The sequence below is a fragment of the Muscardinus avellanarius genome, assembly GCF_963383645.1.
Source record: "Muscardinus avellanarius genome assembly, chromosome: X".
Taxonomy (NCBI): Eukaryota; Metazoa; Chordata; class Mammalia; order Rodentia; family Gliridae; genus Muscardinus; species Muscardinus avellanarius.
This window is the reverse complement of record NC_137792.1, coordinates 99041730-99060581: the sequence shown is the minus strand read 5'-3', so window position 1 is coordinate 99060581 and position 18852 is coordinate 99041730. Positions and strand designations below refer to the sequence as shown.

General features: G+C 38.8%; 1 protein-coding gene across 1 annotated transcript in view; it reads left to right on the top strand.

Moving 5' to 3' along the window:
* The window catches only part of TBC1D8B (TBC1 domain family member 8B), a gene marked incomplete at both ends in the record, with an annotated part of 77834 nt that extends 75613 nt beyond the window's left edge, over positions 1 to 2221 (top strand). The window contains one exon of the mRNA XM_080719406.1: positions 1826 to 2221. Within this exon, the coding sequence (XP_080575532.1) occupies positions 1826 to 2221 (396 nt within the window). The remainder of the gene's footprint in view (positions 1 to 1825) is intronic.
* Positions 2222 to 18852: the final 16631 nt, after the last annotated feature.

Here is an 18852-nt window from a genome sequence, read left to right as displayed (position 1 = left end):
TTAATGATTTATTTTTTATTTTTTGGTGGTACTGGGGTTCCTGGAAACCCTTCTACCTCCGGGTTTCACTCCCAGATCTATTTTATACTATTATTTGGAAACAGGGTCTCTTAAGCCACTGAGGCTGGCTTCAAACTGTCTCTGCCTCCCAAGCACTGGGATTACAAGCGTGCGCCACCACGCCCGGCATTATTTTTTTTTTTAACACATGCATCCAGTGTTTCAGATAGTCCCTTTGCAATGACATTTGTACTTACAGAAAAAATATTTCCAGCATTCTAGGCAATATTCTTTTATCCAGAAAACATTTTAGTGTCTACAAGATGCTAAGCTCCTAGCAAGTTACTGGGAATAAGAAATTGATAAGATAGGTCTGACCTTGGTTTCTAGTGATCTTATATTTGAACCTGCCAGACAATAATAATGACTACTGTGAGCACGATCTTAAATTCATCTTCTTCATATATACTATCTAGCCAGAATATGTTCTTACATTTTTAAAATTAAAATGCAGTTGATAAGTTTGGCATGGTGGTACATACCTGCAGTCCCAGTACTTGGTAGGCTAAGACAGGAAGATCTCAATTTTGCAGCCAGCCTCAGCAATTTGTAAGGCCCTCTGCAACTTAGTGAGACCCAGTTTAAAAATAAAAAATAAAACAAAACTGAGGGTGTAGCTCAGAAGTAGAACACCCTGAGTTCAATTCCCTGTACCAACAACGACATAAAAAGCCTGATTGGTGCTCAGGATCCCCAGAACTTCACCAAGATGAAACTGTCAAAGAACTCAGTATATCTCAGTGGACTATTATATTTGAATAGTTGAATATGTACTTATAAATGAGTAATATAAAATATTTCTTTAAAAATAATTATAAATGAAAATACTATGGACTAAGAAAACAAGCATTTATTACAATATATTTTTTCTGAAGTATACCATTTATATTTGCTTTTTGTTTATAGAAAACTTCTCTGGTTGGATGATTCAATTTCAGGATGCTTTGGTTTATTAAATTGAAAAATATTTTCTAGAAATGTCTGGATTATGTAGGAGCAATTAACCTATCAACTAATTTCTCTCTACTTTGGCCCTACCTCAGCCAAGAGAACCATGTCCACATGGATTCCCTAGAGCTGCTAGACAATCCCAAAGGTCATTCTTCCCTAAATTGAAGTCATCTCAGCTAATCTCAACCTTTAGTTCATAATCTTTTTTGTTAAGATTAGTGAATTATTTTTTACATGTAAGGACATCCAGGAATCTTTCTAATTAAAAATGCCTCCTGGTTGGGTGTGGTGGCATACCTCTAGAATTCTAGCACTTGGAAGACTGAGACAGAAGGATCAGAAGATTGAAGCCAGCCTCGGGAACTTAGCAAGCCCTAGTTTCAAAGAATAAAAAGAACTGGGTATGTAATTTGGAGGTGGAGTACCCCTGGGTTCAAGTACCCAGTACCACACATTAAAAAATGCCACATAATGTTGAACTAATAATGACAGACAAACTCTGGGAATTCATCTGAATATAATATACTGCTATTAGGCAATAAGTGAGTGTGCTTAGATGAAATATCCTAGCTATGTGGTGACACAGGCCTGTTCTCCTAGTACTTGGGAGGCTGAGACAGGGGCATCACAGGTTTAACACCAGCCTTGGCAATTTAGTGAGGCTTTCAACAATTTATGCCCCTGGGTTCATTCCCCAGTACTGCAAAAAATACATAAAAATAAATAAATATTATGGGGGAGACTACTTCTAAGTTTTCTTTATATTTTTGAAATCTAATATTAAAATGTTATATTTCTATTTTGTGTCTTCTAGTCACAATTTATTCAGTTTTCAAAGACCCTCTATAATTTATTTCACGAGGACCCTGAAGAAGAGTCATTATATCAAGCTATTGCAGTAGTAACCAGCCTTTTGCTCAGGATGGAAGAAGTTGGAAGAAAACTACATAGTCCTACATCAGCAGCCAAAGAAATCTCTAGTACAGCCTGTGATTCTGGAGGAGCCAGTGAGGGGAAAGCAGAGAGCCACCTGGAGAAAGAGCCTTTAGCTTTCCCCAAAGAGCCTCAGTGGTCATTTGCATTTGAACAAATACTTGCATCTCTCTTGAATGAGCCAGCCGTGGTGAGGTTTTTTGAGAAACCCACAGATTTAAAAGCCAAACTAGAAGGTGCAAAAACCTCCCAGTTAAGGTCGAGAACCAAGATATAAATTTCTTAACAGGCATTGCCTATCCGACAAGTTTACCAAGATTCCTGTAGGTATCAGCTCAATTCCTGGGAGTAGGGCTCAAGGATTTATTTTGTTACCGGTGTGCTTGAAGGCAAAAAAGGAGAAGGTACTCAGAAGCACAATGATAAAAATTCCTTTGTGGAGATCTCGAATTTTGATACTCTCAAAAGCAATTGCTCTTTTTATATTTCATAATACGGCAGTATAAATGGAGTATGCTCAATACAACCACCAGAGGGCACCACCATATCACTTTTAGTCAGGAAATTACTAGTTTGGACTATTACATGTGATTACTGATAATTTTGATAACATGAAGTTATATTTTTCCTTGATGATAATATGTTCTATGGATAACCCCTACTTTCTAGATTGCCTCAGTATTATTCTATGCTTTAGAAAACTGGGCTCTTAGATCTATAGCCTTAATTATCTGGGGAACTACCTATACCATTTGAGGCCCTCATTTGTAAACTGTTTGAAATATTATTAATTTTTAAAGTTAATTTCATTCAATCTAGTAATATATGACCTGTTATTGGCTTTTGCATTCTCTCTGCCCGAGAGGTTCAGAAGCTGCTAACTCGCTGCTAACTCTACTGATAGAAACAAATAAAAAACTCTTAACTCTGAGCTAATATCAAGAAAACAATTTTGGATTTTAACCTGGACAAAGTGAGCCTTTTGAAAAGAGTTAAGAAACAGCTTCCTTAACTGTAGAAGTCTTTCATTAGATTGAAATATTAGTAGAACATTTTCAGAGCACTGCTATTTGTGAACATTTGTCTCAAAGTATCTTGTGATTGCTTTGGTTCTAGCTTTAGATTTTGGAGTTTCATTAACCGTGTTTTACTTTAATTAGATAGTAACCAATAGTTGTACTAAAACTGAATGGTTGTATTAGTCTGGCAAGCACATAAAGTATCTGTACATGTAATGCTTGCCAAAGCAATATATATAATTGCCAGCATTTATGAAAAAGATTTTGATTATCTGATTTAGATGTGTAATTTATATGTACTTTATGCTGCTTATATTTTAGTCATTACATGACAGTCCACATAGAGACATAATAGGCTCTGTTAGCACTTTAAAAACAAAACAAGTATACCGCACTCGTCCAATCTCCCCTCCTACTTCTGACACACTATTTATCAATCAGTTGGCTTAGGAAATGGGAGAGAAATCATCCTTTGAAACTTTTTTGGTTTTAAGTCCTTTGACCTTTCTAGATGTGCAGTAATGAAAGGGCAGATCTCTTTTAGAGTAACCCAAGAAGTCTCCCGTTCTGAAAAGGAATTGGTAGGGTCAGCCTTTGACAAGAACAAAACTTAATGCGTAATACTTCCTCACCAGAGAATATGTTACCTTCAGAGTACTTAAAAAAATTTCAAATTGAGTCTTTGTTGGTAATTACATTCTCACATACTCATGTAAATCACGTTGACAATGACATACATGCACACAATACTTGGTGCCCCCCCATTGGGTTTAGCCAGACACTTACTGGGAGTGTCTTTAAGATGATTTGATCATCTTGTCTTTTCAAGGAAATTACCAGTTAAAGAGATAATTGGTAAATAAGCATCTATGCTTTTACTTAGAAATGATTTGTTGAAATATGTCCATATTTTAAAGCTTAGGTAATAGTTTTTTATGGAAATTATTACACATCTGCTATTGTACAATGAATGTTAAATTATACCATAATAGCTCTAGAAAGATATATGGCATATGCTTATACACAAAGGCATTACTATACACACTGTTGAATATTTTGTCAGCTGTGTTTACAAAAATACTTTCTTGAGGGTATATATTATTAATACTTAATATTAAAGTCAAAATAATAAGATTACTGGGTATTATATTTTCGCTTATATAAATTAAAATTGAATACTTAGTGATTTTGAGTTGCAGAAAGATTATAAATACAAGTTAAAAAGACAAAAATTTATTTTCTGAGTCTGCAAGAGACAAGCTGAGCACATTATAGTTTTATAGCTGCTGTCTTGTTAAGCAAATGAGTTATTCTTAATATTAAAAAATCGTATGTAGTTGTGTCAAACTGAACCAGTACATTATAGCTTTTACATTAAATGTGATATGGTGATTTTACTTGTCTTTATAAAAATAAATATTATAAATCTATTATATTAAACATGAAAATTATTTACTTTTAAAGAGATTGATATTATTTACTATGGTGTATTTTTATGTATAGTTAGCTATCAATTGACTTTCCTTCTGTGTCAGTTATAGTTCAGTCTCAAAGAACAGAATTCACTCTATATTATTTTAGGCAGGAAAAGATTTATTACTGAGTGTTAAATGGCTTAGATAATTATTTGAAGGACTGGCTAAATTGAGCTTTTAAGAACAAGTTTCAAGTCAGACATAGTGGTACATGCCTGCAATCCCAGTACTTGGGAGGCTGAGATGAGAGGATTACAGGTTCAAACCGAGCCTCAGGAACTTAGCAAGACCTGTTTAAAAAAAAAAGTCTGAGGGTATAGCTGGTTGGTAGAATGCTCCTGAGTTCAATACAAAAGGAAAGGGAAGGGAAGGGAAGGGCGGGGCAGGACAAGGCAGGAAAGGAAAGGAAAGGAAAGGAAAGGAAAGGAAAGGAAAGGAAAGGAAAGGAAAGGAGAAGACAGGGGAATAGAAAGGAAAAAACGGGCAGGTGGGTGGGTGGGCGTGCAGGCAGATGGCCTGCTTGCTGTTCCAAAGCTACAATACTACCTATGACCAGGCGACCAGGAGAATGGCTAACTCATTTTTTATGATGAAACTGGTATTTCCTACTTCCAGAATGAAAAGCTATCACTAGTATTACTTCCAGAGCCATGTTCCACCTCTGATGATTTACACCAGGAAAATAGATGCCATGTCCCTGCCTCTCAGCACTCAAAAGCTTGTGACTAAGTTGTAGTAGGGCAGCCAAACATCTTCACCATGAGAGACAGCTAAAGCATAGCCCCCACTTTGCTTCTGTCATTCAAATTTCATGTGTCTACATCTGATTGGCCTATAATTAATCCAGAATCATAGTAGCAAAGGCATCTGGGAAATATTTTAATTTTTTAGCCTTTTCAGTATGGGAAAGCACACTGGGGGAGTAGTCATTTAGCCTCATTTGTTTTATTTTCAATTATTGCATAAATAATTAGCACAGCATACATTATTTATCAATTTGGTGGGTCAGGACTGTGGACTCAGCTCAGCTAGGTCCTAGCCTTGGCTAGGATTTCATAAGGTTGCAAGCAGGATGTCAGCCAGGCAGATTCCCATCGTCAGGCTCAAATAGGAAAGAATCCACTTCTAAGCTCACTCAGGATATTGGTGGAATTTATTTTCCTATGGTTATTGGTGTGGAGGCACTAGCTTCTTGCTAGTAGTTGACTGGAGACCACACTCAACTCCTAAATGCTTCATTCAGTTCCTAGCAGCTGTTATCAGCTTCTACAATTTTTTTGCCATGTTGACTTCTCCATAATGGCCACTTCCTCAAGCCTGCAAGGAGAGTCTTTAGGCTGAGTCTGCCAGCAAGAATGTCTTAAATGATGTAGCATAATCACACTGGTAGGACCCATTCCTTCTCAATGTTCTCTTGGTTAAAAACCAGATAACAGGTCCTGCCCACGCTCAAGGGAAGAGGATTACAGAATGGATGAATGTCAGGAGGCAAGGATCATGAGGATGCCCCATAGAGTCTGAATCTACTATCTACCACTAGCCACAGTCTGTGTCATTATCCATACTCTTTCACTATGCAACAACCCTTCTCATACTTCTTGGGTTTTGTTGTTACTTAAATCATAACTTCACTAAGCTACACAAGCTGGCCTTGAACTCATGGTCCTTCTGCCTTAGTGTCCTGAATACCTGGAATTATAGACATGTTTCAACATGCCCAGCTTCTTTTCTTTCTCTCCTTCTCCTCCTCCCCTCCTCCTCCTCTTTCTCTCCTCTTCTATCTCCTCCGCTTCCTCCTCCTCCTCCTCCTCCTCCTCCTCCTCCTCCTCCTCCTTCTTCTAATTATTCTTCTCTCCCTCTCTCTCTCCCTCTTCCTCCCCTCCCTCCCTCCCTCCCTTCCTCCTCCTCCTCCCCCTCCTCCTCCTCCTCCTCCTCCTCCTCCTCCTCCTCCTCCTCCTCCTTCTTCTTCTTCTTCTTCTTCTTCTTCTTCTTCTTCTTCTTCTTCTTCTTTCTCTCTCTCTCTCTCTCTCTCTCTCTCTCTCTCTCTCTCTCTTTCTCTCTCTCTCTGGAATTGAAGCCAGTGGCCTTCTACCTCTGAGATATACCCTCAGCCATATTTTATTTTTTATTCTGTGGGTTTTTTGTGGTACTAGAGATGAAACCCAGGGGCATTCTACCTCTGAGTTACACCGCCAGCCCTATTTTTATTCTTTATTTTGAAGCAGGCTCTCACTAAGTAGCTGAGACTGTCCGCATACTGAGATCTTCCTGTTTCAGCCACCCAAACATACCTAGTTTATTTTTTATTATTTTTTTAAATTTTTTATTGGTGCACTGTACCCATACATCTTAAAGGGGTAAAAGACTTGTGGAGACATACATGCACACATCACCCAATTAGCCCTTACCCTATCCCCATCCCATCCCGTCCCCATCCCTTATTTTTTATTTTGAAACACTGTCTCAATAAGTTGCTGAGAGCCTTGCTGCCATGTGACCAAGGAGTGGTTAATCATGCTTCTACCTAGAATTTCTCAATCCATAGAAAGCAGAAGATAGAGAATGTAATAAATTCTGGTGATGTTGGCATCTCCACATCAAAACTAGTTCTGAAGTAGATGTTAAGAGTGGTTTGATCACCCAGACTTTATCCCTTCCCATTTGCAGGAGGAGTTTCTTAGAAGTTCTGTGAGTAAAACAGTTCAGTAGAGTCTGCTTTTAACAGTTGGAATCTGTTTCTGTTGGCTTGAAGTAGACTGATGTGTCTCTGGAGCTATGGGGTACCAGATTCTTTAAGGTAAGGCACATTATTTCAGTAGCTACATTCCTAGGCATATAATCACCAGAAGAAGTGCATTTCATCCTTTAGCTCACATTATGCTTCAGTTTCCATTTCTATCACCAGAACTGCATCTCCCCCCGTCTAATCCCATCCAGCAATAGATTCCTTAGCTCTTAATTCCACTTGTCCTCCTTTGTGGGTAATGTCTTTGCTTTATGGCTACTTTCAAGAGCTTGATCTTTCCACTGTTCTATAGTTTTTTAAGATTTATCTAAGCTTTTTAAAAATCCTGTTTGGAGTTAATGATTAAATTTTGATATTCGCCGGGCGTGGTGGCGCACGCTTGTAATCCCCGCACTTGGGAGGCAGAGACAGGAGGATCGCGCAGGTTCGAAGCCAGCCGCGCGCGCTGGCTTAGGAGACCCTGTTTCCAAATAAAAATGTAAACATAGGTCTGGGAGTGTAGCCCGGAGGTAGAAGGGCTTCCAGGAACCCCAGTACCACCAAAAAAATAAATAAATAAATAAATAAATAAATAAATTTTGATATTCGACTCTTATGTCTGAGGCCTGTCTCCCTTTTGCATATGCCAAATAGACATGTTAAATGGGGATGTGATGGAAAGCATCCTCACCTCCTATGCACACACACACATTCTTCAGATCTTTGCTGCACACTTGCTTCTTGTGATTTTACCCAGAATATAATGTGTAGAGACCAGTTCATTCCACTCATAAATGACCCTTACTATACAGGTAAGGGAGAAAATGGGGTTTATCTGTCAGTTACTGATTGTGGCTATTTCAAGTATATATTCATGAACTAAAAAATGACCCTATAATGTATTTGTAGATCCATTGGACCCATTGAGATAGACTTAAGATAAAACTCTCTCTTGACTCCACAAGCCCTGACTCTATTGATGACCATTGTTTTCTAACTCCCATCCCCTCCCAGCAATGAATGTAAATGCAGTCAGTATCTAATAATCTAGGAAAATTTTAAATATATCCATTTGCTTGATATATATTTATTCTGGTAAATGACCATAGGCCCCTCTGGCTAGAAGCCCAAATGAAAGCTAGAAAATTTATAATAGGATATAAATGTTCTACTGCTCATGGTATTGCAATGTCCTTCCTTAAGGGCCTCAGGCTGCATGAACTGACTCAGATTAGGTCTACAAATTTGGTGAGAAACCATGAATATCCATTATGAAGACTCAAATTAGGTCTGTTCATCTGACATAGAAATATTTGAGCTGTATAAATCAAGTATAAATTAGTATTGCTGCTCATTTGTGTTGATATAAGAAACCTGTAGAATAATTAGCCACTACCAAACTTCTCTGTAAGTCAAAATATTCAGATTTCTAGGAATGGTTGCACACACCTGTAATCCCAGTACTTAGGAGGCTGATGACAGGCAGATCACATAGTTGAGGCCTGCCTCAGCAATTTAGGAAGGCCTTAAGTAACTTAGTGAGACTCTCTTTCAAAAATAAAAAAGGGCTAAGGTTGTAGCTCAGAGGAACACCTAGGTTTAGTTCCCAGTACCAAAAAAAAAAAGCCCACACCTAAATAAAACTATTTTTCAGCTATGTCAACTCTGTGTCAACCAGAAATAAGAGAATAGCCAGGCACAATGGCATACACTTCTAGTCCCAAATACTTGGAAGACTATGGCATGAGGATTTCTTGAGCCCAGGAGTTCAGGGTTAGCATAGGCAACATAATGAGACTCTTTAAAAATGAAGAAGTTAGATGTGGTGGTGCATACCTATAATCCTAGTATTTGGTAGGCTAAGACAGAAAGATGACAGGTTCGAGGGCAGCCTCGGCAACTTAGTGAAAACCTCCACAATTTAATGAGACCCTGTTTCAAAATAAATAGTAAAATAGACCTGGGAGTGCAACTCAGAATGCCCCTTAGTTCAATCCTCAGTACCACAAAAATTAAAAAAAAAAAAGGAAATAAATAAGGGAATAGAAACTCATGGTCCTGATTTGTTCATCTGGTGATTTATTTTTATTTTTATTATGTGTGTGTGTGTGTGTGTGTGTGTGTGTATGTGTGTGTGTGTGTGTGTGTGTGTGTGTGTGTGTGATACTGGGGTTCCTGGAAGCCCTTCTATCTCCGGGCTACACTCCCAGACCTATTTTATATATTTTTTTTATTTGGAAACAGGGTCTCTAAAGCCAGGGCTGCTGGCTTTGAATCTGCGTGATCGTCCTGTCTCCGCCTCCCAAGCGCAGGGATTACAAGCATGTGCCACCACACCCGGCTCATCTGGTGATTTTAATCCCGAGATTGTAATTTTCTGTCTTTAATCTCTAGAGCATAGTTAGAAGTTAGCTCAGTTCAGTTCTTGGGTTCATTACGACTACCAAAGTAATCTGCAGTAGCAAGTACCTGGTGCATGTAGCTGTGTGTTCAGTGGGCACTTTATAATAAATGCCCACTTATGATAGTTTGGTTTTCCTTTGTCTGCCAATTATTTCTGTCTGTTCGTCTGACAGAAATATTTGAATAATTCTGTTATGATAATAGAATTATCACTGCTTTCAAACCCAACCAGGTTATATAATCTATCCCATTTTCTTGACACACTATTGCCTGCAATCACTCCTGGTGCCACATCCTTTGTTGATTAGGATTCAGTTTCAGAGAACAGAAGCCACTCTAGCTTCTGTTGGAGGGAGCAATTTCCTGCAGGATATCAAATGCCTTATAGAATCGTTTAAGAGGGCTGAAGAAACGGGTGCTCATTTGAACCTTCAAGAATGACTCTCAAAGTCACATCACAAAACCAGGTCAGGGCTAACTGGGTGATGTGTGCATGTATATCTCCACCATCTTTTATCCCATCAAGATGTATGACTACATTGCAACAATAAAATTTTTTTTTTAAAAAGAGCTGCCGTCTTTCCACACAGTAAGGAAATTTCTGGTCCCAGATCCATGTATCTATTGCCGCAATCAGGAAGCCATTAATACTGCTACCAGCTCCAGCATTGTGCCGCATGTTGTATAACCTGCACAGCAGAATGGGTGCTACATGTCTTGCCTCTGGACTTCCATATAGTTGATGACTAGAACCTGAGGCCTCTCCCAACCTGCTAACACTTTAAGCACTGTGCTTGTACACAGAAGCAACAGAGTGAAGCAAAAGCCATATTATACCTTCCAAATCTCATGCAAGTACACTTGATTGGCTTGATCTAAATCACATTCAGAATCATAACTGAAAGGAATCTGGGAAGTGTACGTGTGCACGTGTGTGCACGCATGCACACACACACATGCGTGTGATTCCCATCATCCACAGTGCAGGATGACACTAGAGTGAGGATGAAATGGGTTCAAACACCAAGCCAAAATATTTACTTTATCCTTTAGTAAAGACTTAGTATATTTGCCTTGAGCCTTGATTGCAGTAGCACAGGAAGCTCAGAGGTCTTTCTGTGATTCTGTTCCTGTTTTCTTCTTTCTTTGAATCATTCTCTGCATCTAAATGCACAAGGCTTTACAAAGCCTCTAATTAGAACTTAACCTGCAACTCCACCATCTCACCATTCTCTAAAAGCAATTGAAAGCTGGGCGTGGTGGCAACACCTATCATCCCAGTACTTGGGAGGTTGGCAGGTTCAGTGCCAGCCTCAGCAATTTAACAAGACTCTTGGCAACCTAGTGAGACTGTTTCAAAAGCAAAAAGGGTTAGGGGTGTACTTCAGTGGTATAATGCCCTTGAATTCAATCCCTAGTACCAAAAGGAAGAAAGGTAGGATGGGAAGGAAAAAGAAATTGAAACCCACTGAATGTATGATGACTTTCTAAAATTTAGCCTCAAGATTTGTGAGGTTATAGAAGAGAAGATCACATCAAGGAGCCATGTGCCGTCTCACTGGTCCCTAGCCTTCCTCATCACTTTACCTTGAAGTTGATCCCCTCAAGTTTATGTCCTTCCCAAAGTCCACACTCTCCCTAAACATCCCTCCCTGCCATGTGAAGCCTTTGAAATTCACAGTACCTTTCTCCCTGCTCTTGGTCACTTCCTCTTGAGTGGAGAAGCCCACTAACCCTATGTACATTTTTTTCATATTCTAATGAATTTTTTTCCATTTTGTTACATGGATGTATTTCATTTTTTGTGTGTGGTACTGGGGGTGGAACCCAGGGGCCTTCTGCCTCTGGGCTATACTCCCAGAACTATTTTTTATACGTTATTTGGAAACATGGTCTCACTAAGTTGCTGAGAGCCTCACTAAGTAGCTGAGGCTGGCTTCCAATGTCTACAATCCTCCTGTCTCAGCCTCCCAAGCGCGGGGATTACAAGCATGAGCCACCACGCCCGGCTCATATTTTATTTCTAATTTACCTATTTGTTAATGTTACATTTCACCGAAAGTAGTTTATTGTGTTTTCAAAAGGAGTAAGAAAAGGAGGAGGAAGCAAGGAGCAATCTATATAGGATAAAAGAAATATCTTGTTCTTCCCCACCCTAGGGAATTGGATTTTTCCATGTCCTGTTATTTCTGGAACCTGTTAAGAGTTTCTCTCTGTTCCCTAGTTACTGGCTAATGGTCTCCTAAGCATTTCACTTTAACTACCAAGACTTGCTCATTTCCTTGCTTACCACTCCTGGAGGAATCTCTTCACAGAATTACAATTAAACATCAGAGTTAGCAGTGGTTCTATTCTTCCTGTTTAGACGAATATTTCTCAGAGGCACAGGGTAATTGTTCCTCTTCTAAGCCGAGACCTGAATGAACATATTTAAAGGGATTAAATTCTTAATACTGGCTTTCAGTTGGATCATTAATTTGTAAAGAAACAATGTAAAATACAAAAATATAGTAGGACTGACATTGGCAACCGGAAATTTTCTATTTCTCTTTTTTTATTTCTCTGCATGTTTTTTATCTTCTCTTTAACATGTTTTCAATAGAAAAACATATATATTTTCCTTTGAGAGGATCTGGGAATTGAAACCAGGGACACTCTTACCTCTGAGATATACCCCAGCACTTCTTATTTTTTATTTTGAAGCAGGGTTTCAGTAAGTTACTAAGGTTGTCCTTGAACCTGTGGTCCTCCTGTCTTAAGTCTCCCAAATACTGAGGGAAAACCCCTTTTACTTTATATGTTATGTAATTTTATTATGATTGATTAATTGCATGGATTGAAGATTGAACCCAGGGGTATTCTATCACTTTGCTGTACCCCCAGCCCTTTTCTATTTTTTTATTTTGAGATGGGGTTTCATTAATTCACACTGGCCTTGAGTCTCTGATCCTCCTCTCTCAGCCTCCCAAATGCTGGGATTACAAGCGTGCACTACCATGCCCTGCTAGTTTCATTTTCTTGCTAATGAGTTTTGTTTTTTCACTTCCTATATATTTTGTATAATTGGCCCATTATCAAAGGAATACTTTACAAATATTTTCTGCTAATCCATACTGTGCATGCAGAGAAAATAGAAACCTCCTATACTGCTCTAGGAACACATACGTATTACTTTGTAGGTGTGTTTTATGAATTATTTCTTCACTGTTCATTGTTTCTTTTGCTGTACTGAAACTTTTGTTGCCTGGGTTTTGTAAGTCACAGTCAAGAAATAATTGCCCAGACTAATATCATGAAGTTTTCCCCCTCTTCCTTTTTTTCTTTTTTCTTTTTTTTTTTTTGTCTTTGGTTTTTAGTTTTTTGTTTTATTTGTTTTGGTACTGGGGATAGAACCCAGATACATTCTACATTTGAGCTACACCCCTGGATCTTTTTGTGTATGTGTGATACTGGGGATTTAACCCAGTGGCCATTCTATCTCCCAATTACACCCCCAGTCCTATGTTTTATTTTATTTTTATTTTGAAACAGTTTCCCTAGATTGATGAGAGTCTCATTACTTGCTGAAGCTGTCCTCAAACCCACAAAACTTTTGTCTCAGCTTCCCAAGTGCTGGGAATACAGGCATGGGCCACCACACCTGACTACCCCCAGCCCCTTTTATTTTTTATTTTTAAACAAGGCCTCACTAAGATGCTGAGGCTGGCCTTGAACCTGTGATCTTCCTGGCTCAGCCTCTCAAGTACTGAGATTACAAATGTCCACCCCATGCCTGGCTTCCCCTATGTTTTCCTCTAATAGTTTTAGATTCGGGTCTTACTGTTTAATCCATTTTGAAGTGATTTTTATATGGTGTTAGATAAAGATCCATTTTCTTTCTTTTTTGTGGTACTGAGGAGGGGCTTTCTACCTCCAGGCTATACTCCCAGACTTATTTTACATTTTATTTGGAAACAGGGTCCCACTAAATTTCTGAGAGCCTCATTAAGTAGCTGAGGCTCCCGTCTCAGCCTCCCAAGTACAGGGATTACAAGTGTGTGCCACCACACCCAGCCCATTTTCTTTCTTTTGCATGTAAATATTCAATTTTCCTAATACCACTTACTGAAAAGACTTTCCCCATTGCAGAGTCGGAGCAATTTGATCAACACCATAAGTGTCTGGGTTAATTTCTACACATAACTCTTAAAAGTTTCGGGGAAGGTTTTTCCATAACTTCCCTTTTTGTATATTTTAATAAGGAATAGACTTTTTGGCCCAAAAGTTGTGTACTTATAAGAAATTTTAAATGAATCGTTGAACTATATATGACCCAAGTATACATTTCTTTCTTTCTTTTTTAAACTTTTATTGGTACATTGTAATTATACATTATAGTGAAATTCAAAGTGATACAAACATACAAGCCCATAGCTCTTGATGTATTTCCTTCTGTAAATCACCCTACTCTCCCTCTTCCATGTACATGTTGGTGAGATTTGATACCTTCATAAAGGAACATAGTGTTATATTTAGATGTATTTGAATCAAGTGTATGCACCCACGGAAACACCACTAAGGGCTCAACATAGAGTCTCCATGCCCCTGCTAATCCTTGTTCCCTGCCCTTTTCCCCAGAGAGCACCACTGTCCTGACTTATAAAGTCACAAATTAGTCTTGCCTTTTTGAGAAGTTTATGTAAATGGAATCTCACTGCTATGATACAATATGTATTAGTTTGTATTTGGCTTCGTTAACTCAACATTATGCTTGTGGGATTTGTTCATATAGTATTTTATCAGCTCATCTTTTATTTTGGTGTAGTATTTCACTGTATATAGTAGAAATTTTCTTCCTTTCTATTATTGATAGAAATTTGGGTGGTTTCCAGTTTGGGAATAGTATAAAAATTGTGGCTGTATCTAAGTATAGTCACATACACCTGTAATTTCAGTATTTGGGAGGCTGAGACAGCAGGATTACTGGCTCCAGGCCAGTCTTAGGAATGTAGTGAAACATAAGCAACTTAGGGAGACCCTGTTTCAAACTAAAAATAAAATAGGTCTGGGGGTATAGCCTTGAGACAGAATGCCTCTAGTTTCAGTCCCCTATACCAAAAATAATAATGATATGGCTGTGAAAATTTTGTATTTTATTTAATGCCTATTTTTATGCATTTGGTTTGGGTATTCATATATCTAGAAGTAGAATTCCTGGGTCACATGGTAACTCTATATTTAGTATTTTGAAGTACTGCCAAATTGTTCTCCCAAGTGGATGCACCATGTTGCATTCCCAAAGTGGTTTATGAGGTTTCCATTTGTTATTATGGCCATATTAGAGGGTATGTAGTGATATCTTATTGTGGGTTTTGTTTGTATTTTCCTGATATTTAATTTCTTTTCATGTTCTTATTAATATGAGATAGTGTTCCCCTCAAATTCATATATTGAAGTTCTAAACCCTAGTACCTGAGAATGTGACTATATTTGGAGGCAGGGCTATTATTATTATTATTATTATTAGTAGTAGTAGTATTAGTATTAGTAGTAGTAGTAGTAGTAGTAGTAGTATTAAGATTGAACCCAGGGGCATTCAAACTTTGAGCTACACCCCATAGCCACTTTATTCTTTTATTTTGAAACAGGACCTCAGGCCTGACTAATTCGCTGAAAGTAGCCGTGAACTTGTGATCCTCCTGTCTCAGCTTCCTAAATACTGGAATTACAAGTGTGTTCCACCATGCCAGGCATGGGATTTGGAATTGTATAATACCATTTGATGGTGTGGTCATGCGCACCTGTATTCTCAACCACCAGGGAGGCTGAGACAAGAAGGATTCAAGTGTGAGGCCAGGCTGGGCAACTTAGCAAGGTCCTGTCTCAAAATAAAAAATTTAAAAAAGGCTGGAATGTGGCTCAGTGGTAGAACATTTCCCTAGCATATGTGAGGTCCTGTGTTAAATCCCCAGTACCACAAAAAATGAATAAATAAATACCTTTTCTGTAGTACTGGGGATTGAACCTAGGGCCATTCTACCTCCAAGCTACACCCCTAGCCCTATTTTTTAAAATAGGCTCTTGAGCCAGGCTTGGTAGAGCATGCTTATAATCACAGTACTTGGGAAGCTGAGACAGAAGGATAACAGGTTTGAGGCCAGCATCAGCAACCTAATGAGACCCTGTTTCAAAATGAAAAAAATAAATAAAAAGGGCTGGGAGTATAATGAGGTAGAATGCCCCTGGGTTCAATCCCTAGTACTACAAAAAGCTAGCATTTCCACCTTTCACACACTTTCCTTTCTTCCTTCCAACCTTCCATCTTTCTTTTTTTCTTTCTCCCCCTCCCTCCTCCCTCCTCCTCCTCCTCCTCCTCCTCCTCCTCCTCCTCCTCCTCCTCCTCCTCCTCCTCCTCCTCCTCTTCTTCTTCTTCTTCTTCTTCTTCTTCTTCTTCTTCTTCTTCTTCTTCTTCTTCTTCTTCTTCTTGTCTGGGAAACCCAGGGGCATTCGACCTCTGAGCTACACCCCCTGCCCTATTTTTTATTCTTTATTTCAAAACAGGGTCTCACTAAGCTGAATGCTGGGATCACAAGTGTGCACCACCATGTCCGGCCCATCTTTCTTTTTCTGTGGTACTGGGCATTCTACCTCCAAGCTGCATCCCAGCCCTATTTTACTTTTCATTCAGGAAAAGGGTCTCACTAAGTTGCTGAGGGGCTTTCTAAATTGTTAAGAGTGATCTTGCAATCCTCCTTTATTAGCCTCCCAAGTACTGGGATTATAGGCATGTACTACCATACCCAGCTGCCAAGCAATTCATGTTCTGGGTTTTTGTGGTGGGGGTTGTTGGTACTGTGGATTGAACTCAGGGACTTTCTACTTGTGAGCTACATCCTCAACCCTATTTTATTTTTTATTTTGAAACAGGATTCCACTGAGTTGCAGAGGGCCTCGCTAAGTAGCTGAGGCTGGTCTCAAACCTGTAATCCTCCTGTCTCAGACTCCTAAATACTGGGATTCCAAGCATGTGCCACTGAGCCCAGCCACCCTTCACTTTCTTAAAAGTAAGAAAGAAACTCTACCTTTAGCCATTGTTTTCATTTCCATAACTCTGCCTTCATTTTGCTTTTTTATGTTTCAGCAAACATTTTGGTCAGTTTGGATTTCTCCTACCATTTGTAGTATTATTCTTGTGCCAACTGGGATTATTTTATGGATTATTGGTAAGTTTTTCCACCATCTTAATGAAACATTTGAAAATTTTCCAGTCCCTTTTTCAAACTTAAATATGATCCTTGAAATGGTTTCTAGAAAAAAAAAAGTCCATTTTCATAACACGCTGGGGACTTTCAGGGTGACGTAGTATGTTCATTTTACTCAAATGCAGAGCCAGCCTCGCTTTGGAGAAATGAACTGCACAATTTGTAAGCCATTGCCAATGGCAACCACCAAATGTCACTACTCCCAGAAATTCAAGCAAAGACACTACTCCCATATTCTCAGTGTCACATACAGACCTTCCCAAGTCGATTAGGAAACGGGACATCCAGGAAAAATGTGTAGACCACAAGAAATGAAAACTTTTCAACTACCTCTAGGAGTGAAGCCATGAGCTTTATCTTTGACAATTTACCCGTATGGTTATTATGCCAGATCTCTGAGGATTTCTTCCAGAAATTTCTGGGGCCTGTGTTTGTGTTTTGAAAGACAGTTAAGCTGAAATTTTTTTCACAGTCTTTATTAAAATGCAACTTTTTATTTTGGTACTGGAGATTGAACTCAGGGGCATTCTACCTCACCCCCAGCCCTTTTTGTTTTGTTTTTGAAAGAGAGCCTCAGTAAGTTACTGAGCCTGTGCTCAAACCTGCAAACTTCCTGTCTCAGTCTCCCAAGTACTCGGATTATAGGCATGCACCACCATACTCGTCAAATTTTAACTTTTGTGGAGTAAAAGGGATTGAAATCAAGGGTGTTATACCTCTGAGCCCTTTTTAAAAATTTTGAAACAGGGTCTTCCTAGGTTGTTCAAGGTTTTGCTACATTACTGAGGCTGTCCTTGAATCTGAACCTCTTGTCTCAGTCTCCCATGTACTGGGATCACGGGCATGTGCCACCACTCTCAACTTAAAATATATGATCTTTTACAATATTCAGAGTGAATTCATCATATAACTAGTCACCCAAACCTCATTCCCAACAAACTCATGAGGTTGGTAAGCTAAAAATGTGTCCCCATTTTAGAGATGAGGATACTAAATCATTTACCTAACCTATTGCAGATAAGTAATAGACCCCCGAACAAGTTCCTGAGTCAGGTTTCCTGGTATCCTGGGCTCTTTTCTTCCCACAATATGGCCCTCATCTCAGAAAATATTAAATATCTATTAGTGAAGTCTGCTAAATACAAAAAAACAACTTTTTATTTTAAGCCTTTCTTACATATGGAAATTGTCAGCACTTTTCCAAGAGTGTTTTAATAATTAAGCAAGGTTCCATGGTTGTCTTTGAGTAGGGGAAATTTTCACTGTTAATTCAAGGAAAATTTCTTACTCCCAGACTAAAAATTTTATTACATGGGTGTCTATGAAAGTGCTGCATGCAACAAGCTCAATATAGAAGCTCAATATAGAAACTTAATTTAATAAGTCATAACAGGAAGACAAATATCACATGTTCCAAATGTGGAAGCAAAAATGTTGATCTAACATGTCAGGAGCAGCAGAAGTTTTACTACAAGTTGATATGAGTTTGTGAGGATAAAGGAAATGAGAGGGAATAATTAGGGGCACAGTGAGAAGTTGGATAGGAAGAATAACATCTTGGAATCAGGGGCTTTTAACTTCAAGCTACAACCTTACCCTTTTTTACTTTTTGTTTTTTTCTTTGAAATAGGGTCTTGCTAACTTACTGTGGCTATCCTCACACCTGTGATCCTCCTGTCTCAGCCTCCCAAATACTGAGATTACAGGCACAATCCACCACACCCAAGAGGAAAAGTAACCTCTAATGTTCTATAGCCCAGTAGGGTCATTATGATTGAAAGCAATTAATGGAATATTTCAAAATACCTAATGGAGATAAATTTGTTCCCAGCACAGTGTTTTAGTTACCTTTTCTTGTCACTATGACCAAAATACCTGAAAAGCACAACTTAGAGAAGGAAGGGTTTATTTGGGCTCATAGTTTCAGGAATTCAGTCCACAGTCAACCAGCTCCAAAGCAGAAACCACAGTTGCAGGGCAAGTGTCTGAAAAAATCCTCTCTCAGTCATGGAAGTCAGAAGCAGAGAAAGTGACAAGGAAGGAAG